Source organism: Squalius cephalus (assembly GCF_949319135.1).
Source record: "Squalius cephalus genome assembly, chromosome: 9".
Classification (NCBI taxonomy): Eukaryota; Metazoa; Chordata; class Actinopteri; order Cypriniformes; family Leuciscidae; genus Squalius; species Squalius cephalus.
The window spans coordinates 19,886,223-19,914,038 of NC_137130.1; the positions used below are offsets into that span (position 1 = coordinate 19,886,223).

At 36.4% G+C, this 27,816-nt stretch overlaps 2 protein-coding genes across 2 annotated transcripts in view; both read right to left on the reverse strand.

Moving 5' to 3' along the window:
• Nucleotides 1-2,069: 2,069 nt before the first annotated feature.
• Nucleotides 2,070-3,008, reverse strand: tas2r203 (taste receptor, type 2, member 203; the record flags this gene model as incomplete). The annotated part of the gene is made up of 1 exon (XM_079882371.1): nt 2,070-3,008. One exon carries the CDS (start codon nt 3,006-3,008, stop codon nt 2,070-2,072), a length of 939 nt encoding a protein of 312 aa, XP_079738497.1.
• Nucleotides 3,009-4,843: 1,835 nt separating this feature from the next.
• The window catches only part of cntnap5a (contactin associated protein family member 5a), an 87,871-nt gene continuing 64,898 nt past the window's right edge, over nt 4,844-27,816 (reverse strand). The window contains exons 13-24 of the mRNA XM_079881324.1: nt 23,343-23,543; nt 19,957-20,113; nt 18,815-18,942; nt 18,444-18,614; nt 14,675-14,893; nt 14,268-14,507; nt 12,465-12,689; nt 10,548-10,681; nt 10,259-10,343; nt 9,578-9,781; nt 8,821-8,895; nt 4,844-7,152 (exon numbers count right to left, since the gene is read on the reverse strand). Coding sequence (XP_079737450.1) covers nt 6,956-7,152; nt 8,821-8,895; nt 9,578-9,781; nt 10,259-10,343; nt 10,548-10,681; nt 12,465-12,689; nt 14,268-14,507; nt 14,675-14,893; nt 18,444-18,614; nt 18,815-18,942; nt 19,957-20,113; nt 23,343-23,543 — 2,036 coding nt within the window. The 3' untranslated portion in view covers nt 4,844-6,955. The remainder of the gene's footprint in view (nt 7,153-8,820; nt 8,896-9,577; nt 9,782-10,258; nt 10,344-10,547; nt 10,682-12,464; nt 12,690-14,267; nt 14,508-14,674; nt 14,894-18,443; nt 18,615-18,814; nt 18,943-19,956; nt 20,114-23,342; nt 23,544-27,816) is intronic.

The following is a 27,816-nucleotide window of genomic DNA, read 5'->3' on the forward strand; positions in this document are numbered from 1 at the left end:
ATAAAAAACGGCGGCGCCCGCTCTTGCATGAAAAATAAAGTGAATACCCTCATGCTTTCCACTTTCACCTAACGAATCCAAACACTGCTGTTCTAACATTGGTTGAGCCTAATTCATTTAAAGCAGATTACTAAAAACAACTTTCCGCATCTCCCCTTGATCTACATTCAGAGTTACAGTAATTACCTGCTGTGTTTGTGCACTCCTTAGTGGCCACTGACTCATGTGAAATTAGATAAAGATATTCTTCAGGAGAGAGAACAGTAATCATTGTCACTGACAGTTTTATTGTCGAGTGCTTGGCTGCACTGCATTATTGGTCTCAAAGGACAGATCACGATAAAGCCAAATGTGCTCTTCAGCTGTTTCATATCAGGTGTGGAAATATTTTTTCTTCATAAACCATTTTTTTTTTTTTTTTTTTTTTTTTTTTAACCAATCATGAAAAGCAGCTAGAGCCTATCATACTTATTTAATTCTTCAAGCATTCTAAAGCAGACTGAATGAGAGACTGCAGTATTTCCTGTTTCCCAAGTTATATTTGGAGTTTAAATGGTTTACTGATTGTTAGGACCCAGAGGGAATAATTATAGAGTTTTATTGGATCGTCACTGGGAAGAGATAAGGCAGATAATTAGATAAAATGCCGAAATTGTCCTTCAAGCTACAGTATTTAACCAGGGGTTTATAAGATGAAGACGTCTTCATCAGCCATCCCTGCATAATTGGCTTCAAGAGAAATGTTGGTCACCAAGTTTAAATGTTTTTTTTAGACAAGGTACATTTTCGGAATTCACAAAAATGGTACCAGTTAGATATACAGACATATAAAACAAAAATAAAAACAATGAGATTTATCAATATTTGCAATAAATGCCTTTGTTAATTTAATTGTTAAATTAAATGATTAAAGGATTTGAGAATCTGAAGCCGACAGCCAGAAAACAATATGCCCAGCCAAGTGCAATGAATTTTATAGTTCACTATAAATTCAATAATGGCTGCACACTATTATAACAAACTCATGAGGAAATTGGTGAAACTTTTGATCTTAGATTATCCTTAATAACGAGTCATGTGTACAGTAGTGGTTTACAAAACATACAATATTCCATTGTAAAATAACAATGTGAATCTTCATGAGTGATGAGTTGTCTGGAATAGCTCAAATCAAACTTCCACATTTCGTCATGCTATAGTACACTGAACATCTTTAGACACATACATTATTATGGGGCTTTAATGGTTAATTTAACCCTAAACCCTCTCCCTCGACTTAAATAAAGCTATACAGGCTATATCACAGGTTGTTGAGCAAAACATGTGCTACACACACCCCCATCACAGTTAATGAGGCATAAAGCAGGTGTAGTGAATGCAAATTCTTCTCTCTTTGAAGGGGCAGTCATGGATTACACTATACATTTCAATCAAATTGAATGGTTAGATTGAATTCAGAGGTTACCATGTGCAGGATCTGATACACAGTAAATGTTCCATAAAGGACATTTTGCAGATGCAAATAAAGGGGTGTCAGCGCTTTCCTGGCAATCCTGACCAATCAGAGAGAAGCACAGGAGAACAGCAGTATTTTCCAAGATAGGTAAACATATGCTGCAATTGTGCGACATGCCACATACATTATCTGTATTTGTTGCTTGCTTTCAGTGGTTGTTCAATGAAAATGTTATTTAATTTAATTCAAATTTTAAAACATCCACATTTTCTACTGTTAAAAAAACCCCAAAACACTAATGCTAATGGTTACCACTGTAGGTTACAACAACAGCTCTTAATCTTGACATTAACGGATAAACTGTAGATTTTTAAACTAATTTGAAGCAGACAGATATGGGAATATTATATAAAATCTTGAGATATATAGCACAAAATACACAGCTACAGACATTTAAATGAAATCTGTTACAACGGTATTTTCACACATTTCTTATTTTTACCTTACTAGCATATGAATATAGGGTAGAGTCTGCATGCTTGAAGCATATATTTGTTTACATCAGATATAATATAATGATATCAAAATAAAATGATAATAAACAGCAGTAATCCTAACACAAGGCATTCATCTTTATTCCCTTGACTTTGTTAATCACACTTACAATTCCATGGCGAAACACAGACTGGGAGAATCCAAAACAAAGTATATTTCCCAAGCTGGATGCTGAGCAAAATGACATTGTGATAAATCTATGAGGATCCACTATTTCGAAGAGGTCTGTTAAGTATAAGACAGAAACTGCGACAGTCCACAGGCTGCTGGGAAGGAACAGGGCGGCCTGTACCATGCCTGTTACTGTGACCCGCATCTGGCTCTTCTGCTGGGGCTGGGAATAAGATTCACTGCTCTGTCCCATCTTCTTCATATGTTCACGCAGATAAACAAAGGTTTTGCCCCAAGAGATTAATAACGTGATCATCGGACAGGTGCAATATAGCAAATACAAAAAGTTTGCCAAATGAAATAAATACAGGTCTGCCTCGAAGCTTGCTGCTTGTGATGTTGTGTTCAGTTCATGTGAGGTAAAATTATCTGGGAAGGGCTCAAGCAAAAAATATGCTACTGTTCCCAAAGACAAAGAAAATAGAAGCACTATCTGATTCAGAACGAAGCCGACATATAATATGGCTCTAATATTCCTCTTAATCCAGATAAAGATGGCACGATGTTGAGGAACAATTGACATGTGGTAGAAAATGCTGATCCAGGCATTGCATGAGAAGTTGCCGCAGAAAAATTGATACATCAAAGCTCTGCATAGCGTTTGAAGCCAGAAAGGTGATTCAAAAAAAAGCATAATAATGGCAATTGCAGTGACCAGTTGCTGAAATGTTGAATTGATTAACACAACAAGTAACAGAAAGCGCAGTGGATTGCGAAGCGTCACTCCAGAGACTGGTCGCATTAGGCAAAAAAAGAAGATGATGTTGAAAACGGTGGCTGTGAGGCAAAGGGGACTGGAGATCAAAACAAATAGCCATGGCTCCATCTTCAGTGTTGCCTCCAATCAGTTGTGTGCAGCAAATGTCCTGCTCTTCCTGATACACCAAGGCTTTTATTACGACATTGCCAACAAATAAGGTGAGAGTAAAATATGTTGGTAAATTTAATGTGGCTCAACGGCCAGCCATAAGCAAATCACACTCATTCTTACATGGATTAAAACAGAACTGCCCACAAGCTCTTCTTGAAGTGTTACGTAATCAGTGCAATTGCAAAAAATATTGTTTGAACTCACTCTCAATACTTTATATATAAAACTGGCTTTCACTTTATTTTGATGGTCCCTTTAACACATTCTGTTGACTATAATGTGATGTTGTTCCTACATGTCTACTAACTCTAGAGTGTTATTAGAGTATTAGTAGACTAGTAGACTGGTAGGGTTAGGGTTAGAATAAGTTGATGTTGCAAAGTTACTTATAGTCAGTGGAATGTCTGTTGGAGGAGCATCACAATAAAGAGTTAGCAGATATTAAGCAGATAAGTTAGTTGACATGTAGTTGCAAAGTTACACTATCATTTTTTTTCTTTTGTCAAATCAACTGAGATAATTTATGTGGTTCAGATAACAATATTTTGAGTTTCTGTTGATCTCCATTGTATTATAAATTTTTAAAAATTTTCAATGAACTCAACATTTTAAGGCAACCAGGTTCCTTAAAATTAAACTAACTATATATATATATATATATATATATATATATATATATATATATATATATATATATATATATATATATATATATATTTTTTTTTTTTTTTTTTTTTACAGTATACTTAGTCAACAGAATGTTCAAAAGGGACCATGAAAATAAAATGTTACCTAAAACAGTTTATAAATATTGTATACTGCAGATTGAATCTTGTCCCAAAGTTACAGAAGAATGACCAATTTTATCTCCAAAATGTCATAATGTGTATTAAGAAAATCACATTCTGTGATATTCTGATAACCAGATGTTGAGATAATACTAATAACTGTAGTTACAACAGGTATAGGGATTTGAACAAGTCTCTAAAATAAAATACTAGGTCACAAAACAAAACAGATTTTACATTGAAAAAGGGATCTAAACCATACTGTACCTTAGATGGATTACAGCATCTTGTGGGTTGGCTCTCTGGCCAATTAGTAACCACATAGCAAGCAGCTTATAGTAGTGGTAAGTTTTGCTCAGGTAAGCACAACAATGTCCACCACTGTAAAACCTTAAGTAAATGTTCATTATTGTAACTCATTGTTCACTTTTGCATATGATGCAGCCGGGCTCCTGCATTAAAGTGTTTAATTAACCATGACAAGATTATGCAAACCTTTATGTGATATTTACATTAGTTAGGATGTTGCATGCTATGTGAAAGACAATAATGACTTTAATAAAAGGTCTACATTGGCACAAAGGCCCATTGTTGTTACACATGGAAAAAATGCTAAACCATTGTCTAATCTGGCAATTCTTTTGATAAACTGTTTAGTTTATTCTGTGATATTAAAAAGGGGGGGAAAACATTATCTCTCCTCGTGTGAATGAAGGAAATGAATAGTGAATAAATAAAGCAATCGAAATAATTATAATTAAAATAATACAGTGACAGCCACTGTAATATGAAATGAGACTAAACTACATTACCGACTAGAGGTTTTCAAACCATTATTTTCACATCAAGTGTTTCACTTAATGCTCTTGGACTTATCCTCTTCTTAAATTCCACAAGCAATACTGTAATTGTAAAGTACTTATATCTGTTGAATAAAAAAAAAAAAATCTAAACATCTGACTTAATAAATACAATTTTAGTAATGAGTGCTTGAACAAAAATGTGGCTCAATTATGAAAAAAGTCTTTTTTTTATTAAACATGTATTTACAATATAGCTGTACATTTACATTCATACAAAACAGCCCCTAAAATAATTAATATCAATAGAAGTACAAAAGAGTTTAAGATAAATATTTCAAAGGACACTTCAGTTTCCAAAGAGAAAGATAAAGATCTGTCAGACCAGTCCAACATAATACAACCACTTTTTGTGTTAGCTGGGAAGAAAGAATAATTATCTAAAAAAAAAGAAAAAAAATGCCACTTACTTTACAATGATTATCTTGTGTATTGGAGTAAAGAACATATAATATCTGTTGTGTTCATTTAATAGACTTTTAAGGAAGTGGTTAACCACAGGTAAAAATGTATAAGCTTGACAAAATCTTTTCTTCAGAGTCAATACTGATTTTGTATCACAGGCAAATATTAAAGGACTAACTGCTACAGTTACGACCTACTCAGAATTGTCTGTGAAGATTCTCAGTTATCCAGATCATTGAAGGATGTCTAGAGTTATTCTTGTCATTTAGACACTGTGAACTGATCATGAAATTCAGTGATACGACATAGACACCTGATATTATTCTCTGTCTCAGGTGATCTGATGTCACAACATAATGATTCAATTTCAAAGGAATGTTCTCTGATTTTTAGAGTAGAGCTCAAAGTTATTTTAGTCAAACTTCAGATGTACTTCTGTGTCACTGCATGCTAATGTTGGACCTTCAGAAACAGATGTAAATGGGGTCAGATTGTCTCAGGGAGGGGTGGATGGCCTGTGAAACCGGTTTTGCCCCAATTCACTTCTTTGATCGTGAATAACATCGTTAGTGTAACACAGAAATTCACACGTCCTGTAACGTTACTGTGTGCGATGAGGTTAAATGCTGGGGAATTTCCATCATCAGTTCACATATTCATAATGTCAAGAGAGAAACATGTCAAGGTAACCTCGAACAACTCAGCCAATCCAGAATCACACTAATGTTCAAAAGCTTGGGGTTGGTACGATTTTTTTTTTTTTTATGTTTTTGAAAGAAGTCTCATATGCTCACAAGGCTGCATTTATTTGATCAAAAAAAAGACAGTAATATTGTGGGATATTATTAGAAACTAAAATAACTGTTTTCTATTTTAATATATTTATTTCTGTGATGGTAAAGCTGGATTTTCAGCAGCAAGGATTCTTTGATGAATAGAAAATTCAAAAGAAGAGCATTTATTTGAAATAATTTTTTTTTTTACTGTCTTTACTGTAGCTTTTGGATAATTTAATGCATTCTTGCTGAATAAAAACATTAATTAAAAAAATCTTACTGACCCATTAGGATTTATCCATTATCAATATGGCAGATATTTCACATCATAACACAGATGGGTAATGTTACATTAGACAGCATCATGTTTAAACCTACAATATTTCTGTGCATCTTTTCAATTTATAAATTAAGTCACTTTACTGAATGAGTCTGGTCTCTGTTAGCAGGTTCTTTGTGAAACAAAAATGATTTCCTAAGGACCATTTTTAATTGCCCAGCATGTTTACACAAACTCCTTTCCTCATTAATTAACAATGCTAAGGCAAAATAATGTAAAATTGTTAGCCAGGTTTGGATAAGCTACTGTCCTCGACCTGAAGCACTGTACTATTCAAACAGTGAACCAGGACTTCCTCTCACAATGTTGCCACTTCAAAGATATTTTTTTGGCAACCTAAAAAAATTCACAGACTTATATGTGTTTAGTTTGTCATTTCGTTTAGAGTATAATTAACACTTCAGAATCTGCATTCATGCACTAAAGATGACAGTGTCATTCTCCATTCCAGTTTCTATCCAGAGGGCATATTATTAAATTAATACAAACACCTCCTAACACACCACTCACATCCCATAAATGACCTAATGTTGACTGATCCAACACTTGGGGCAAGCACTGTGAAAACTACAAGCTACTACTTACACAGATCAGAAGATTCCGCTTTTCCCAATGCAAGGAAATCTCCAACTAACGATCCTTACTGGATAGAAAGCGCCTCACGACACGTTTGCTGAAGGAGACACTGGAGGAACTGATAGCTGAACTGAAAACTACAGGGTCGGATTGTCCATCAGATGTAGTACTCTTGCATGCTGTCTCTCATGGAGTTGTGAAGGTGAAACTCTGCCCTGTAAGCAGCTTCAAGGCTACGTTGGTGCTCCTTTTCTTGGAGACTTGCAGTTCTTTGAGCTTGTCGATGTTGGTAAAGGAAACGGGTCATCACTGCCAGCACACAGAGTGTACTAAAAACTGCAGCTGTCACCACACCTGCGAATCAGATCGGACACTCAGCTTATTTGTGTTTTGAATTGGAAAAGGGGCTGTTCACATTTAGGACTCGTTCTTGAATTTCATAAAAAGATAAATGGAGACCAATGGAACAGAAGAAAAGGGAGGTTTTTCATGGCACAATTTTCAATTAAAAAAAAAAAATATTAAAAGGGTTGCATCCCTTGTGAAAGGCCCCGAAATACTTGAGCGAACTGATGTGACGTCATTTCGAACAAAATCGGGCCAAAATGAAGTTCGTTTGGAGTTCGTTTTGGGAGTTCGAAACAGCTTTCCAAAGTGAACTTTCCGGAAAAGTGAACACCTTTGTACTACCATTGGTCTGTGGTGATTACATAATAGGTAAGTGTGCGCGGAGGCTCCGCCTTCTTTCACATGGAAATCTTTTCAAGTTCATTTCTCCTCACGAGTCCTTCAACATCAGACGCCCGGGAGTAACAACTTGAACCCACTGGAGAGCCACTTTACAAGAGAAAATGAAGTTGTACTTCAGATGAAACGAGACACTGATACCGTTTTTCATGTTTAATACAGTAAAGCTGCTTGATTTGAAGATATCTATTGCATAAAGTGCTATATAAATAAACGGACGTGACTTTATTAGAGTGCTGAATTGCAGAGCTCGTGCAAACATCTATGTTGCTATGATTAGATGCTTTTCTTATACTTCTTAATACTTGCTGTTTTCTCAATTTTGTTGTGTGTTTATTTTGTTATTGAGAGGAAAGCGTCCAGCACATATTTACATGTAAGGGTTAATGCCCTTCGAGGTGTCCATTGGTATTAATGGACGACGGCGAGGCGTGAACCGCCCGACGCGCAGCGGAGGTCCATTAATACCTGACAATGGACACCTTAACCCGCTTATACCATGGTCACTTGCCAAATAACACATTTTTAAAACATTAGTTTATATTTTAATTAGTTTTACAATTGAAATCTAAAGTTTTTACAAACAATAACTTGGTTTCCCTGGTTACGCCTGACGGTTTATTTACTAGGTGTCCTCTGTCACTTTTTAATGGACACCCTGCAGCCAATCAGAATTGAGTATTCACCCAGACCATGGTATAAATTCATCTAACCGTCGCTCTCAGCAGTGTGGGTGACGTCAGATGTTCACAAACAGTATATCGCTGCTCACATATTTTGAAATTCGTTTTACCCCTAAACAAAGAATGAAAAAGAACTTCGCCGTGAGTATATCGGGGCCTTTACCCGTCAAAAGTTAATCTTAATAGGCAGCATAATGTCCATTACAGCAGAAATTATGTAGGATTTCTAAAATAATATAATATAAAATAAAATACAATAATAAAATAAAATAAATTACAGTGACAATAAATGTGCAAGTGAATGAATACTCACACATCCTACAAATTCTCTTTCTCCTTTAATGGAACATTTATGTTGCCGATAAATATCTAACAGTCAACAATCCCTTGTGACAATTTTAATGGAGATTTTATCACCATAAGTTACTGCGCACAACAAATTACCAATACAAAGTCATTACCCGTTTCTGAAATAAAGACAGCAAAAAGAAAAGATGAACATAAACAATACGTGTGATAGTGAAAGCTCATTTCATACTTCACTGACTGTTACAAATGAAACAATGAAGCAGACTGAGGTGGTAAAACAAACCTCCGATTACAGCTGAATCAGGCTGGCTGTTGTCTTCACGAAGCTCGTTATCTTTTCCCACCTCCTCTCCATGATCTACAGGAAGCATCACACAGAAATACAGCACAGACTGAACTCTAAAGAGATCTGTTTTCTCTGATAGTGCAACATGTGTGCAAGATGCAGTTGCTTTACATTTTAAGGGTTCAACCCTTTTGTTTTTCATAGTGCCCAATTAGACCTCCTTTTCATTATATTATTTCTTCTTTTAAAAATATCTAACATTCAATGGTGAAAAGTTATTTTTGTGTCTAAATTCATCTCAGTTATACGACAGATTAGTGATTTTGTTGCTTGGCAACTCCATATAAAAATGTTTAAAAAATTCTGTTCAGTTCTCATCTAACATCACATTAGTTTTTATATGAAATGGGACATTGCTTCTTGCAACGGTTTTTAAGTGTTCGCTTTTTAAATCGCATCTATTTTCTCCTAACTAACCCAGCAACGAGAAGTCTTTATCATGCTAATTGTAACTATAAAGCCAGGTGACCCACTGTCATCACAATTATCATGGTGCATTAGGAGATGTTTCCCACCAAACACATCCTTTTTATTTGTTATTTAAGTGATGGATATGATGTCAGACGACATTCAATACCAAAAAAATTCCTTCAATTGCGTTGCAACGAAATGCTACACATATGATGCAATCAAATGCAAAAATTATCCATTCTCAAACAGCTTGATCATTTCGTATTGATGTCTACGAACTTACCTAAACGAGATACAGAAGTTGAAAGGTCAGCTAATGCTCCGCAATTTGATTCCAGTAAATGTCCTCGTATGCTGACCAGAGAGCTACCTCTGTTCAATAACGCTGCCTTCAGTGGAGCAACGTGGTTATACTGGACAGATGAGAAGCAGCCGATGAATCCTTTGGACCCAGCATGAGCTACCTCATCATCCATTACATCACTTCCTGTTTGGAAAAAGAAAATAATAAATGTATAAACGTCAGAGATTGTTTCTGTCTCACACGTTTACAGTAATTATTCATTAAAAACGCTGCTTACAGCTTTTGTGAGCATTTATTTTAAAAGTTACAATTACAGACACCCACGAACAAATGAAGTTTCACTGTTTTCAAATCCCTGAATATTCCAGACACAATCACACTTCTGCTCATGTGTTTCACGATTGTTAGAAACCTTGAGAGACTGAAGGCTGACTTCAGTTTGAAACCTTTTATCTTTTTTCATTGTTGAATCACCCTTGTTTAAATGTCAGGAAAGGGGAAAATTCAAACCCATCAAGCATCATGACAGGTTCTGAATAGTCATGGCACTATGTAGCGGGAGGACTTCGGTTTGTATCAAAATACATTTTTATCCATATTACAGATAAAGTAAAGGATTTAATAAGTGTCTTTTTAAATAGGATCAATTAGACTCATTACCTGTGACTTTTCCCAAAGTCAGTGACTTCATAGTGTTAAACGCTGCATCATATGAAAGTGTGTACTTCTTATTTTCATGGTCAACCTATAAAGAAAAACAAGGGCAGTTGAGTGAATACATGAAAATCATTTTCTAAGAGCTACAGTATAGATGAATCAAAAAGCAATGTCCTACAGAACTATGTATATTGACTGCATTTCACCAGTACAGCTTTGTGCATTGACTGTTATGCAAAGACTTTTGTGTTCCTACATTTGCTAACCATAGGTATGCAGTGAAATATAACACCTGAACAAACACGTCCTTTCCCTCCCGCTGGATGTGAACTCTATGCAGTCGTCCGTCTGCCAGGCTGCTCAGGATGGGGCTGAACACATCCGGTCTCTTCTCCTTATGCAGTTGGTACCAGATTTGTAAACTCCCTAAGAGGAACAGATGCATTAGCATATTTGGCAAAAGTTACTTAGCGCTCTAGTCAGAGATGAATGATTTTGTTGTGAGCAGGTTGTAAATCATTGTAAAAATCCATTTTATTATCCAGTTGGTACTTGGATTAGTCAAGCAAAAATTTAAACCATGTAACTCCAGTCATGGTGAATTATGTATGTTCCAATATAATAGTGAGTCATCCTGTAGCGTTCTTACAGAGATCAGCATATGGACTTTACAGCTCCAGCTCCCAAGAAGAGTCTTGCATACAGTAAGTCTATAAGACAATGTATTTATATATAGACTACGCAGGCAGCTACCTTAGCAGCTGCTCTTTAAGCTTTATAAATATTAATTCCCTGGCAGCCTCTAGCCCTTTTTACTCTGTATTGAATTTGTCAATACACATTTATTTGTCCCTCCTACACACATATAGTGCACATAAAGGGTCAGGGTGCAGGTCGGTGCTGAGATTCCCTCACAAAGTTGGTACAGTTATATCTCTGTAGACATCTCTTGACTTTCTTTATGTGCCAAAGATTACTGCACTTAACACTTTTATGTCAATAATTCTAAAAAGCATTGTGATTGGATTTAGCACAAAAAGAATGTGGGTGGTACTATTATGTAGGAATGAGTGTTGCACAATAAAAATCCATATTTTGGTAAGCTGGGTGAAGGCATGACTGATCTTAAAATAATAGCTCTTTCGGCATTTTACTGCCTCTTCCATGGAACACACAACTTAGTTTAGTGGGATTCTGCTCTTTTCCACACAATGAAAATGAATGGTGACCAAAAGGACAAAAAAGTCTCATAAAAGCATTGTAAATCATAAATCGTCTCATATCATAACATTTTTGGAAATTTAAATATTTAGTTTCATGTTAGTTACGTTTCATGTTTTTATATATTCAAATGTGGAGCATCAAGGTGTCATTGATGACAAATGTTCTCATAATTTATCTATAAAACTATTATATGACTTAGGAAGACTTGGAATATAAAATAAGTAATTTGGACTATTGTTATGATATATTTGAGTTTTATATTATAGAGTTTATTAATGTTTTGAACAAGCTTTTAAATTTACATTTTCAGTTTTCATTTATTCAAATTATGGTTTCAAAAGTTTTAGTTTAGTTTGTCATTTTATTTTATGATTAGCTTTAATTTACTTTTATTTCAGTTTTAGTAATTTCAGTACTTCAGCTTTATTTTCATCTAATATTTTGTATAGTTTTATATTTAGTTAACAATAAAAACATATAGTTATGGTGCTTTTGTCATTGCTGGAGCTTGACGAAAGAATGTCATATGGGTTTGAAACGACATGAGAACGAATAAATGACGGCAGACTTTTCATTGTGATAGATGAGTGAACTATCTTGTTAGGAGTTTTAATGTGACCTTGAAGAACAGCATGAAATTAGAAGCTTTGGTTATGTGAAAAAGCCTGATCTAGTTAGGCTAGATTTACTGTTAATATGATTCGTACACCTTCCAGTGATCTACAAGGCTGTAAAACTGACAGTTAAAGAACCAATTCAGCAGGATTAATCAACAGCCGTGTGGCCTAAATCTAATTAGAGAAGAACACAATCAGAGAACTATAAATTTTTATGTTTCTTTAAATTCAATCTCGTAGTACAGTACCCAGATAATAGGGGACACGAGTAATTAATTTAATACTGCAATATCTCTATTATAGACATATAAACCTTTCATAAACTAATATGATGTACTGTATGATAAAGGTTTGCACAGCCGTCTCACCGTTGCGTGCTAAGATGATGGCTACATACTGCTGACTGAGAGTGTTGACTGTGAGCAGCAGGGCAGGACTCTGAGTGGTCTGGAAACTCAGTGCCATGTTGTCTCTGGTCTTGCTGTACTGAGAGAGGACAGGCAACACTGTGGCCGACCTGTTCTGAATGACAGAGAATGGCTCCTGAAATATGTAGGTGACCGACGCTCCTCTTTCAAAGGACATGGACACCTCTGTGGACACAAAAACACCAGATGGATATTGTCACTGGCTATAAATCAGACTGCACCTGATTTCCTTCAAGTTTTGTTTAAACACATTAAACAGGGGGTATGTCAAGACAAACTCTGAATGTTGGCTTGATAATTCCTTGTCTGAAAAGTAAAAAAAAAAAAAGTCTGTACAGCTTCAAACTCAATATGAAAGGCCATTAACAACTCACTTTTTCCCCATAATATGATGACAGACAGAGACAGAAAGAAAAAGAGAAAGAAAGAAAAAAAGAAAGACAGACAGAAAGAAAAGAAAGTAAGAAAAAAGAAAAAGCAGAAAGAAAGAAAGAAAGAAAGAAAGAAAGAAAGAAAGAAAGAAAGAAAGAAAGAAAGAAAGAAAGAAAGAAGGAACATAAAGAAAGAAAGTAGGACTCAAAGTATATTTAACACAAAAAAAATTAAACATTCCAGATATTAAATATTCCACTTATCATAAAATGACTATGGCAGCAAGAATCAGAAGAAATACTTTGGCATTAATAACCATGTTTTCTGTTTTTGAACAATGTGCATCATCACAGTGACGAGCACTATTAGACACAGACTATCAGACAAGAGAACAGAACAGTCAGACTTTCTCATCTCGTCCTCGGCGCCTTTGATCAGATCCAACTAAAGAACGCACATCCGACTTTCTGATGTCTTCATGAATACAAATGTGTGGATTTTCCCCTCTTATTTACTGACAGAGATTATACAACCAAGATTACATTATAAAACCTTTTATAACTACATTTCTGAAAAGGTATGTTTTCAAGTACGTCTGCCAGTATATCATAACTTTCATTAACAAGAAGCTAGAACATTCCACCCACACTAGAACAATGGCCAATTCAAACCTAGCAAGGTTAAGATAAGCCAATATTGCTTTGTTGTTCTGTACTAATGGAAGGGCAGCTTTTCTGTGAACTGTTGGATACTTATGTAAAAAATAGCTTTGTTTCAAATTCTGTACATCAAGATGTTCAAAAATCCCACTCAACACGTACGCCTCCAAGACTTCTGTGCTTCACTGCTCATACAGGCAACATCAAAGCTCTTCAATCCAGCATCACACAGCCTTCGATAGAGCCCAGTTATTCAGCGACTGGCAGCGCTTTTGCCCACTGACATATGGAGCAATTATTTTTACAGTATTTTATGCAAATACATAGACGTCACCAAGTCATCCATGAATTCATGTATCATATTACATGGCAGTTTCATCATGTCTGAGATAAAGATTATGCTGTTGGAAGTATTCATTATTGCATAATGACTGTCTGCAAAAACAATTCCAGGGTTTTAATTGTTAGCTTGCATCTGATTATTAAAAAGGAAATGCATTTCATATTTCATTCATTTATTTATTTGATTATGTTTATTTGGTACTCACCAAGTCATAGCAAAAAGTAGATTCTATCAAATTAAGCATGTTATTAGTTATTTTGAAAAGTGCTTTCCTTTTTTCTTCTAGCTAATTGTCATTTTCTGTGTTTTGATTTAACGGTTATGAAAGGTTTCATTTATTGACATCACTAGTTCAATTTGGAATATTACCTTCTGTGCAAGAGGGTCCGCCGTAAGCGGAGTGAGTGCAGTCGCACATGTAACCGCTGCTCTTCTCAATGCATTTCCCCCGATTGTGGCAGAGCCGAGCTGAGCTGCTGCAGTGTCCCGCACACCCTGAACTCACTCCTGGTGTCACTTTGGCCCGTTCCTCCATGTCAAAATTCACCCCATTCATGTTTAATGCCCGAATACATCCGAGAAAGCCCCTTTGTCTTGTGGCTGTGCCCCCTGAGAGATGAGAGAGGAAATTATGAAAAAAAAAAAAAAAAGAGTAATCAGACATTCTTTTCAGAGGCAGATGCATGAAATGACAACTACTACTGGACTGAATGAAGAGTAACAAACGAATACAGCTCCTTTCTTTCTGTAATGCACTTTCAAAAGGTCAGTTTTACCAACAAACAGCTGGTTTCCAAGCTGAAGGCGAAGGTGTCCGTCAGGTGGTGTTTCTGTGATCCGCAGGGGCAGCTGGTCGACCTGCAGGCAGGACTCTTTCACATTGCGTTCGGCTCGAACCCAATGCCACTGCCTGTCGTTCAGCGGGACAGGAGATTTTACGGTCAGGACTACTGGCCCGTCGCCCGTATTAAAGGAGAAAGTCACAGCTGAGGGAGCTGGGTGCACAGGAACATGAGGATTTGAAAGCAGTCTGAACAAGTAGAATAAATAACACTTCTAAAATCGCTAACAATAAAGCAAAATCTGCCGGGATTCTCAACCCTGGCCCTCGAGATCCGCTTTCCTGCAGAGTTTAGCACCAACCTTGATCACACTGACCTTCCTGTATCTTTAGTAATCCTAAAAACCTTGGTTAGCTTGATTTTAATTAACACTTATTAAGCAAAAATGCATTAAATTTATCAAAGGATTTTTAATATTACACAGACTGTCTATTTTAAATTCTGTTCTTTTGAAATAATAAGTATAAATATTTATTGAAAAACTGTACCAACCTCAAACCTTTGAATAACAGTACATTAATACATTTTTAACAATTTAATTTGAATAAATTAACATTATTTTATGCATTATGGATAAAATCAGCCAATAATAGTTCAAGGCCCCGCTTCCTCTCACATTTCTGTCCCTCCATTGACAGCTATGCAACTACCACTTTGACATCAAGTTCATAAAGAGATCGGAAAACTAATCCATTTGTATTGAGCGGTTTAGTCCAAATTTTCTGAAAAGACACTTTATACGCTGAACAGATTTAATTTAGGCTTTTATTTACAGATAAACATTCATCAACACACACATCATTAATGATGAAAGGAAGCTCAAGCATATTTACTTGATGTGCGAGAACCAATGAGGTTCATTCTCGTGTGTTATGCAGCACGTTTGAGCTTCTGCAAGAACCAATGAGGTTGTATGTCAAGCAGGTTCAGATGAGCTTCTGTTTATGTTCGCTGATCAATGCTTATATGTAAATAAAAGCCTACATTTAATCTGTTCATCATATAAAGTGATCGTGTCTCTTCAGAAAATTTGGACTAAACCACTCAATTCATATGGATTACTTTTACGATCTCTTTATGCACTTTTTGAAGCGTAAAAGTGTCAGTTGTATAGCTGTCAATGGAGAGTACAGAGCGGCTCAGATCTTTTTCAAAATATTTTAATTTGTGTTCCAAAGATGAACGCAAGTCTAACGGGTGTGGAATAACATAATGGTGAGTAAATGATGACAGAATTGTATTTTTGTGGTGAACTAACCCTTTAATCTAAATTTCTTCTATTTTAGATTTATGTGTTATATTAAAGGGGATGAATTTCTCATGAATTGAGAAATCCAATTTTCTTTTGACATATCGAGGTCATCATACTGTAAAAAAAATCCTGTAAGTTTCAGAACTGCAAACTTCCTTGTTAGTTCAAAAACAGCTTTTATTGAAACCAAGCCAAGAGAACGACTACTAGTTTTGAAATGTGCGCTTTTTATGACGTCATAGGTGAAAGACCGCCTTTGCAGAAGATCAACACCTACTTCATCATCTCAACTTTCGTGTTAGTGAGATGACGAGGAGGGAAGAGCGATCAGGGGATCACTGGACTAAAAATCCAATTAGGACCTAAAGGATCCTAATGCTAGGAATGTGGTTATTTACTTTCAACAATGTGAATGTCTCAGTTGAGCATTATTTATTTTTATTCGGTACATTTCACTGTGTATTCTTTGGTAGTCGCAATTGTGGCACAGGCTTTTCACATTTACATTTAGTCATTTAGCAGACGCTTTTATCCAAAGCGACTTACAAATTAGGACTAGATTAAGCGAGTCGTCATGAAGAGGAAAAAACAAAAACAACGCAGGAAGTGCTCAAGATACGAAGTTCAGGCATTATTCAGAGTAGTATAAGCCCGATAAGTGAGGTTTTAGAGGAAAGGGGAGGTTTTTTTTTTTTTTTTTTTTTTTTTTTTTTCATGCGGTTAAGTGCTCACGGAAGAGATGGGTTTTCAGCTGTCTTTTGAAGGTTGTCAGGGATTCTGCATTCCGGATGAGGGCGGGGAGAGCGTTCCACCAGCATGGAACTGTGAATGAGAATGTTCTGGAAAGAGATTTTGTGGCTCTCTGTGATGGAACCACGAGACGTCGCTCGTTGACCGATCGTAGGCTTCTGGTAGGGATGTAGGCTTGTAGTAGTGAGTGAAAGTAGGAGGGAGCTGAGCCTGTGGTAGATCTGTAAGCGAGCGTCAATGCCTTGAACTTGATGCGAGCAGCGAGAGGTAGCCAGTGCAGAGAGATTAACAGAGGAGTGACGTGGGCCCTCTTGGGCTCGTTGAAGACAAGACGAGCTGCAGCATTCTGGATCATCTGTAGAGGTTTGGTTGCACATGCTGGAAGTCCGGCCAGAAGAGCATTGCAGTAGTCAAGCCTAGAAATGACCAGGGCCTGGACGAGAAGTTGTGTTGCATGCTCAGTTAGGAAAGGCCTGATCTTCCTGATGTTGTGCAGTGCAAACCTGCATGATCGAGCTGTCTTTGAAATGTGATCTGTGAAGGTCAGCTGGTCATCAAGCGTTACTCCAAGATTTCTGACCGACCTTGATGGGGTGATTGATGATGATTCTAGCTGGATAGTGAAGTTGTGCTGTAGAGATGGATTGGCGGGGAGGACGAGAAGCTCAGTCTTTGCCAGGTTGAGCTGCAGGTGATGCTCCTTCATCCATGTGGAGATGTCCGCCAGACAACAGACTTTTACGATATGGACTCGACAGTAATGTTTTCAAACAGACTTTTACGATATGGACTCGACAGTAATGCCAATATGTAAGTAACTGAGTTAATTCTAAGACCTGATCAGTGACCAGTGATTTCTGATACATGTACAGTCAGATGTTCTTTGTCTCAAAATCGTTTGTAAAACCAGTGACTAAACGGTCAACTTCACATTGTTTCTATTAGTAGGATGAAAATAATCTGTTATTTAAACTGTGATTAAATAATATATAGAAAATGATCAAAGAAACGCTCCTGTTACAATCGCTGGAGCTGTCAATCAAACAAAGCGAGTTTATCAGTGACTGAATTCTGGACTCTCGCCAAAACTCCTGTTACATTCAATAAATCTTTTATTTACATCGTGTTTGCACTTAGTTATGATGAAAGCATTAGTTAGTGTGCAGAAATTGACTTGCAAAGACGAGATCACTGCATTCATGCGCTCAACATGTCTGTGATCGGCTACATGCTCATCACTGCAACCTTTCATGCCATGAACTAAATATAATGCTATAGATCTAAATATAATGCTGTAATCAACACTTATCTTGATTAGTTAACTTTGAGAGCTGTAATAGTAAAAATGTGCCTAAAGTTTTCGAGAGTTCCACATGTACTAACACAGATGTTAGCCAATCACAGCAGTGGGCGTTTACACTGAAGTCTCAGTGACAGACACGTCCCTTCAAACAGAGTGTTTAAATCAAAGGCTAAAATCAGGGTAGGAAAAATGCCTTTTATTTCTAAATTATGACAGTTTTTGATTTTTCTAAATTAAAAATCATACTAACATTATAAGTGCACCCAAGGAAACATTATAAAATAATTAAATAATGCAGTTCATGACCCCTTTAAATTATTTGTGCAATTAGATTTCTAAAACAGAAACCTTAGTATGATATTTCTACAGTCTTAAAGATGTATGATAATGGGACTCACAGCTCAGCTCAACCCTGATAAAGTCTTGAATGCCCATGTTTTCCAGGAAGATCCCAGACGGGGAAGCAGTCTTGAAGTAGAAGGAGACATCGAGGGAAAGCTCTGCCTGAAGAGCTGGGAACTGCAGACTTGAAGCCGCTTGATAAAAAGATACAGCATTCCACAGGGACTCTAACAGGGAGGAAGACAGATATGTGTCATATATTTGATAGTCTGGTCCTTTACCTATTCCTTTTATACATAGCATTATCTGCTATCTGTTGACTTTTTTCTTTTTCTTTTCTTTCTTTTTCTTTTCCTCTTATTCTCTTTCAAACATCAAACCCTGTCATGTTCGACAACAGCAGAACAGATCAGTTCAGTTCACGTACTGTCACCAGAGCACTGCAGGGGTCCTACGACATACATGGCTTCAGAGCCTAGTCTGTAAGTATCTCCAATCACAATCTCCTGCACTGGCAAGTGCTCCTTATATGAGAGGACACCAGTGTCATTCTCCCTGTAAACAAAAGCACAAATTCAAAACAGTCCTATCAATAGATGCATAAGGCAACAAGTCCAAAGAGACAGCATTTAAAAAAAAAGAAAAAAAAAAGACTGCACACAAATAGTCAATGGTTCGCATTCACTTATCCTTCATACGGTAGCCTATGCATATACTTGTGGGTAAAATGTTTAATGCAGAAAGCATGCAAAAATCATCAATCTACTCTATATTTATGATGCATTTTAGAATAAACTAATATGAATCATGGATATATTAGATATACACTACTGTTCAAAATTTTGGGGTAGGTAAGATTATATTTTTTGAGAGAAATTAATACTTTTATTTAGCAAGGATGCATTAAATTGATCAAACGTGTCAGTAAAGAATGTATACAGATTTTAAATAAATGCCGTTCTTTTGAATCTTCTAGTCACCAAAGAATCCTGAAAAAATGTATCACAGTGTCTACAAAAATATTTAGCAGTACAATTGCTAACTTTTCAAATGAGATAATAAAAATAAAACCGTTTCTTGAGCATCAAATCAGCATATTAGAATGATTTCTGAAGGATCATGTGACACTGAAGACTGGAGTAATGATGCTGAAAATTCAGCTTTGCATCACATAAATAACATTTTAAAATATATTAAAATTGAAAACAACAATTCCCAATATTACTGTTTTACTATAGTTTAAACAAATAAGTAAAACTTAAAAAATATATATATTTAAAATATAATATTTATATAATAATTAATAAATGTAATAAATTAGTGACCCAAAAATAAGTCTTATTTCAGAGTAAAAAAAAAAAACACGGATCTGGCATCAATTCTAAATAAAAGTAGTCAAGGCTTATATAAAAGGTGTTTACTGTTTTTCATCAGGTTTTGAGCTTTGTCTGTGCACATAATTGCGCATCTTGTGCGCAATTATCAGTGAATGAGACCTAGTGTTAGTAAAAGTAAGGTCCATCATCTCTGTAATCTAACAGACATAATGAGTTGCATTTGCCTTGTTACCATGACACTCTGTCTGCATCACAGTTGCAAAAGTAGTTCATGTCGACACAGTTCTCTTCCAGACCGCAGGAGCACTGCTGCACCCCTGGCTGGAATCCACCCCAGTAGGTCCTCTTCTCTCCTCTGCGGTCCACCCACCAGGACAGAGGGGTACCATCTGCAACAACACCAGATTTATTCAAGTAATAGAGAACCTGTATAAATGTAAGGCTCAAAAAATGTAACATCAATATTTAATTAATGCACAACAAACTCATTGTTTCCATTTAAGACCTGTATAATTCAGTCCTCTACCTCCTCCCAAAATTATAGACAGTTTCATGCATATTTTCGGTAATAGGCACAAATATTAAAACACAAGGACAAAACAAAACTTTTTTTTAGCGTGTTAAATAATAACGTGGGCTATAGAGACAATTTCATATGCAATTGACCAATTCACACATTGACATTATAGTGTTTTTTACTTACTGTTACCCCACTTACAACTAGCCTATGCAGCCTAGGCATTATACATGTAACATCACATGACTTAATTATGTTATACATTTTATTGACATAGCCAAAAAAACAAAACCAATTATGTATGATCTTCCCTACTGTAGTCCACACATGCAGAAATTAAAATGGAAACACATTTGTTAAAACTGAGAGGAAAGGTGGCAGTAAAAGTGACAATAATTACTTGATAACAGTGACTGGGGAATATGATACCCCATTTGTGTTAAAAAGAAAAAAGAAAAAAAGAGTATAGACTTGGAAGAACTGACAGATCTTTAAACTGACAGTTTAATTTAGCACACTAAATCAGAACACTTGTGATAAGGTGTGGTACTGTAATAATGACTTCCAATAAATCTTTGGTCTGCACTGCATATTAATGCCAAGTGGAATTTAATCTGGGCAATAATTATAGTTTCAGACTGGGATGACTGCCAGGCTGAAAATAAATATATGGATATTCTTTCATTCTCTGCTAGCTTATGAACTACAAGACATCTGTTACTTAAATAAAACTACTTCTGGGCTATCTCATGTACATTTCAGCATTTGATCAAATTTATTGAGACCTGCCTCCTGAATGCGAGTGAGAAACACTCCCACGATATTATGCCACGATAATTATGTTACACCATAATAATTCACCCACTCCACTAAAATGAAATGAAAACCTTTGTCAAGACAACAACCCTCAAAATAAATATTTTAAATGTGTTAAACAAATATGACAGAAAACAAGAAATTGTATTTTTAAGCCTTTAACATTAATATTTTACTGCTATATGTAATTTAGATATCAAACAGAGCATTTTCATCATGAAATACACTACTACTGTACTACTAATAATAATACCTCCAACATAACTCTATTACATCTTTAAAATTCAATCTTTTTTTGTATCTGTTAAGAAATATTTAAACGGAATGTTCAACTCATATAATTATCCATTTCAGTTTAATTTAAAGTGTTTTTTTTATTCTTCACATATGTAAATAAGTGCTGGGGAAAGTTCATTTTAAAAGTAACGTGTTACAATATTGCGTTGCTATCTAAAAAAGTAACTAATTGCATTACTTACTTACTCTTTATGGAAAGTGATGCTTTACTTTTTTTCACCTGAGCTGGGCTTGCTTGTTTGTTTGTTTTTAATATCAAACAAAACAAAAGTTATATTTCTGGCAAATGTAAAGGCCCTTTCACACCAGAAGTGAAAATTTACGCCTGTACAGTAGAGGCCACAGCTCAAACAAACCTTTCTGCTGTGCTACCATTCTGGATTGCAGAAGAATATGACGCAGGAGAAGAAAGTGCAACACTCTTACTTTAGCAATTAAAAATAAAACATTGAAACACAAATGTGAAGTAATTTTTGCTTTTAGTCTATATTTAGTCTAGAACTACAATAGCCATAATGTTTACACAGCGAACCAAATGCCTCTACACTTACTCCCGATTTCTCTCAACATGGGGATTGGAGAGCTGTCAGTCAATAAATGGGAAAAGAAAGTAACTTGCGTTACTTAGGCATTTGCCTACTTAGCTGACTTGTAACTAAGATATCACACTTTTAATAGCAAGAGAGGGACAGAGAGAAAACTAATATTTCAAAATGCAATAAAACAAATTATGCTTTTCATTCAAGACAGCTGGACCAGAAGAAAGAAAAAAAACATCTATTTTATGATACAATAGGTAGGGAATAATATTCTTGTTTATAGTCTGCAGTGATATGATATCTGTCTCAGGGGAACTGAGATGCATCAATTTTTCATTAACTGAGGAAAACTGCACAAGACTCCCTTTAAGAGCTGCCCAATCTGAAATAACAGCTTTCCAAAATCTCTCTCTTCCTCCCTGCAGACACTGGATGACCATTATGACCTCTCTCACATACGTTTGGTGAGATGCTAATGAAGCATTTTTGCATGCCAATATTATCAAGTCATGCACTTTTATTTTCTCATGATGCTTTGACAGACCAAAATGTATTCATGCAAAATTCTCTTCAAGAGTGGCATGTCTAATTTTGATTCATGTTACATCATAATTCAGAAAGAATAAAGAGAGGAAAGAAACATTATTGCTATTAGCTTCAGCTAAAGTAACTGACAAAATCAATCTATTATATCTAGCACTGATTGTTCTTTCAACAACATTGATGCATACTGAAACATTGAGGCCCTGTTTACACCTCGTATTAAGATGTGTTTTGGTCGATCGGATCACAAGTGGACGACGCTAAATACAAAAGTAAACAGGGTCTAAAACTTTTTGAGCTTGTCCACTTTCGACCACTTCCAGAGGTAGTCGAAACCACATTTGACCGGATTACTTTCATGGTTTCGACCCTCATGTGGTCGAATGTGTTTGAACAGCCACAAAAGACTGCCTACTCTCCACCTACTGACCTAACGCATGAACATTTTGGGAAGCGTGCTAGTCAGGCAGGATTTAAACTTTGTTGGTTGAAGACCAAAGTTTGGTTTGAAGACGAAAACGTACCAAGCACAACGTTCTCTCACTATTACTGATTTCTAACACACACTCACTGCGTTCGTTGTGGTCTTGCAGCTGTCAGAGCAGAAACAAAAGCTGATGCTCTCTGTATGTTTTCCGTCATCTCGGGGCGCGTTCATATGTAAATTGCACGAGCTTATTTTGTCGATTACATTGAAAGATTTGGGGAAAAAATAATTTACCCGACCATAGACCCTCACCTTGAAGAAATCAGGACAGAAGTGGTTGAAAGTGGACAAAAGAGACGGATTAAAACACCAGGTGTAACCGGGAATGTGTTTCCCTCATCTACTTGTGGTCCGATCGACCAAAACACATCTTAATGCCAGGTATAAACAGGGCCTGAGAGACTAAAACCAGCACTTACCCCAGGGGTTAAAGAGCCGTGACCTTCTACAGTGGTAGGTGACTCTCTGCTCACAGTGTTCTGACAGAGACACCAGGGCCTTCAGCTGTTCAGATGAGGCGCTATAATTGAACCATTCGACATGTGGCTTCTGCTGTGTAGAGCCTCGTACTCTGACTGCATTCGAGCTGTTGTGACGAACCACCGTCCACACTTTGTTCCCTGCAAAATTTGACAAAACAAATTTGTGTTTATTTATATACAATTTAAAAAATAGGAGATATAGGGCCAAATGTACTAATACGTTGTGCCAGCACAAACCCTCTTCCGGCGTTAAAAAACTACTGTTAGGATTTTAATGTAGTGAAATCTCAGCAATGAAAAGGTGTGTACATGGTAGCGATTAATGGAAATGAGCTGCTGTGTCTGTGCTCTTTAATTAGTGCATTGTCAGTAGATCACCCACAGACCTTTCCACTCCCATCTGTCTCCTGCTAAGTTGCCGTTTAGTAAATCTGGCCCCTAGTGTCTTTCCAACAAATGCAGTGATATACACTCACCTAAAGGATTATTAGGAACACCTGTTCAATTTCTCATTAATGCAATTATCTAATCAACCAATCACATGGCAGTTGCTTCAATGCATTTAGGGGTGTGGTCCTGGTCAAGACAATCTCCTGAACTCCAAACTGAATGTCAGAATGGGAAAGAAAGGTGATTTAAGCAATTTTGAGCGTGGCATGGTTGTTGGTGCCAGACAAGCCGGTCTGAGTATTTCACAATCTGCTCAGTTACTGGGATTTTCACGCACAACCATTTCTAGGGTTTACAAAGAATGGTGTGAAAAGGGAAAAACATCCAGTATGTGGCAGTCCTGTGGGCGAAAATGCCTTGTTGATGCTAGAGGTCAGAGGAGAATGGGCCGACTGATTCAAGCTGATAGAAGAGCAACTTTGACTGAAATAACCACTCGTTATAACCGAGGTATGCAGCAAAGTATTTGTGAAGCCACAACACGCACAACCTTGAGGCGGATGGGCTACAACAGCAGAAGACCCCACCGGGTACCACTCATCTCCACTACAAATAGGAAAAAGAGGCTACAATTTGCACGAGCTCACCAAAATTGGACAGTTGAAGACTGGAAAAATGTGTAATGGTGTGGGGGATGTTTTCTTGGCACACTTTAGGCCCCTTAGTGCCAATTGGGCATCGTTTAAATGCCACGGCCTACCTGATCATTGTTTCTGACCATGTCCATCCCTTTATGACCACCATGTACCCATCCTCTGATGGCTACTTCCAGCAGGATAATGCACCATGTCACAAAGCTCGAATCATTTCAAATTGGTTTCTTGAACATGACAATGAGTTCACTGTAATAAAATGGCCCCCACAGTCACCAGATCTCAACCCAATAGAGCATCTTTGGGATGTGGTGGAACGGGAGCTTCGTGCCCTGGATGTGCACACCACAAATCTCCATCACCTGCAAGATGCTATCCTATCAATATGGGCCAACATTTCTAAAGAATGCTTTCAGCACCTTGTTGAATCAATGCCACGTAGAATTAAGGCAGTTCTGAAGGCGAAAGGGGGTCAAACACAGTATTAGTATGGTGTTCCTAATAATCCTTTAGGTGAGTGTAAAATGTACAAGTATCACAGAATAATGATTCGGTTTATAAATAATAATAATTTATTCATATATACTTAAATACATGATACAGACACACACACACACACACACACACACAAAATATAATCAGTTAAAATAAAACAAAAATATATAATAAAATACTCAAAGATGCAGAGAAATTATTCAAAAGATTATTGGTAATGTCTTAGTAGTCTCAAGTTCAAATCTTGAAGAAGCATTGAGGGGCTGTTTACAAAACACAGTTTTCAATTAAAAACGTCAAACTTTTTATGTGTTTTGGCCGTTCATTTAAATGACATCTGGCGTTTTGGGTGCCTGAAAGCGCAAACTTTTGAAAACGGGTTTCAAAGTGCAAGTTTTTGAAAACCTCAAAACCGCAAATCTCTGAAAACAATGATGTCATGCACATTACGTGATTAATCTATAGCGATTCATCGCCATCTAATGGCCTGGCAGCAGAATGCAGCGCTTTAGTCATTTTTGCGGATCTGTGTGAATGGGGATCGTTTTGAAAATCGTGCCGTTTTAAATGTACACTATGTAATTTTTTTAGCCGCTAGGGGTCGCTAACCTCTTACAGTAACAAAGGCGTAGTTTGATGACGCAACATTTGCTAAGAATTATGGATCTTGTCGTCAACGTCAAGCCGACCAATCTAATAATGTTTATGGATGAGTAAATACATAGATGTTTTTATCATGACTGTGATATGAAGCAGGTCGGGATTGCTAAGAGACAGCTATCAGCTCCACACGCGACGCGAGTCCCGCGGATATAAAAGGAATATGGACATTTCATTCTACCGAACTACACGCAAGTGCAGAATTACTACTCACAGGTCAGTTTATTAGACAAATTAAACTTGTGAGGTAACGCAGCGCTGTTTCACTTGGTCTAACACTACACTATCACACTAAACTGCATTTGAATGTGTTTAAATTTATGTTATTCTGTGTTAGTTTGTCTGTATGAGACTAGCAGTAAGATAGATCAACATTAGAATAACATACAGATCATATTCTAACATTTTATCATTGTTGAACTATATAACATGAATTAGTTTTTATGTAAATGTGCTCACCTGTTTAATAAAGTACATGTAGGAGCGGTCGAAGTCTCGGACGTGGAGCTCTCAGCATCTCGAAAACACCGCGCTGATATTGATTCTAAGTCTACTTGCCATGGTCCATAATGTTTGAACAAAACAACAACAGCGTGCAAATAGACATTGCGAACTACACAGTTGTCCACGTCTGTCGCCTTGGTTACTATCAGAGGGCTCTGGTTGCTATAGCAGTACGAGCGGAAACCAGGGAGAACGCGGATATGACGACATTGATGGCGTCAAAACGGAAATAAAGAAACGTGAAGTGTCTTTGAATTAAATTACAAATTTCTCCTGCTTTGAAAGTTGTTGGAAACAGTCGGGATAATGTAAGTACACAACTAAAATATATATATAACATAGATATATTGATTTTTGCTATTTTTAAAGCAAAAAAGTTACATATTGTACCTTTAAGCATATTGTTGTGGTACCCTTAGCATTTAGTAAAACTGTATACTATATCAAGTTTGGGGTGTATTTTATGTTGTATGTGATTAAAATTTAATTTATTTTATTTCATAATAAGGGAATTTGGCTAATAAATTATTAAGTTACCGGCCATTCAAAACTTATGCTAAACAAAACAAAAATTTCAGAAATAAACCATATTATCAAAATTACTGCTTAGATTTAAATATAGGAATTCTGAATCCTTGAATGGCTTGCAGTTTTACAACATCCAATCTTTGTTTGCAGAACCCATACAAATAATATAAAATAGAAATAAAAACTAAATTCTCAGTGACTTCTCTTATAAAACCGCATTTTTCATTGTATTTTCCAAATACAGCTCACTCCAGAATTAATCTTTAATAGCAAAAGATTAGCCTTGACAGGCTGTCATTTCATAAAGTGATCAGCAGCAGTTTCCTCACAAAAGTCAGTGAACTGAATTCACTGTGTATTAAAGCCTCTCTTCCCTTGACATCCATTCAATACAAACACAGGACGAGTCATTCAGTAGGCTATTTGTCTTCTGAAGTTCAAGGCAGTAGTGAATATACAGAAAGCTCACTTCAACAATGAGTTTGAATTTAACCCTCTACCGCATGGTGTTGCCATATGGCAACATACTCTTTGTTCATTTCCTTGCCACTATCTCTTTAAGAAAACATTCGCATGTTTTTTGTTGGAATGAGAAGACCTTAGTTTAGCCAATAATGTGCTTTGGTTAAGTCACATGACATGCAGTTTTTTTCTGTGGCGCGATTTCTGACAGACTGCCATCTCTTGTCGGTAGCTGCAGAAAGCAAATTAAAATGTCAGTAACAAACAAGGACCAGTCCATATCATATACACAAAAAAAAAAAAAAATCGGAAACATCACCTCAGTTAAGTTATGATGACATATTCACCACTCAAATTTTTTTTTAATGAAATTAGTTTTTATGAAACACGCTCCCTCAATTGATCAAATGTCTGTGTAAGGACTGCCAAGGCATTTGTACACTGAACAAAATTATAAACGCAACACTTTTGTTTTTGCCCCCATTTTTCATGAGCTGAACTCAAAGATCTAAGACTTATTCTATGTACACAAAAGGCCTATTACTCTCAAATATTGTTCACAGATCTGTCTAAATCTGTGTTAGTGAGCACTTCTCCTTTGCCGAGATAATCCATCCACCTCACTGGTGTGGCATGTCAAAATTGCTGATTAGACAACATGATTATTGCACAGGTGTGCCTTAGGCTGACCACAATAAAAGGCCACTCTAAAATGTGCA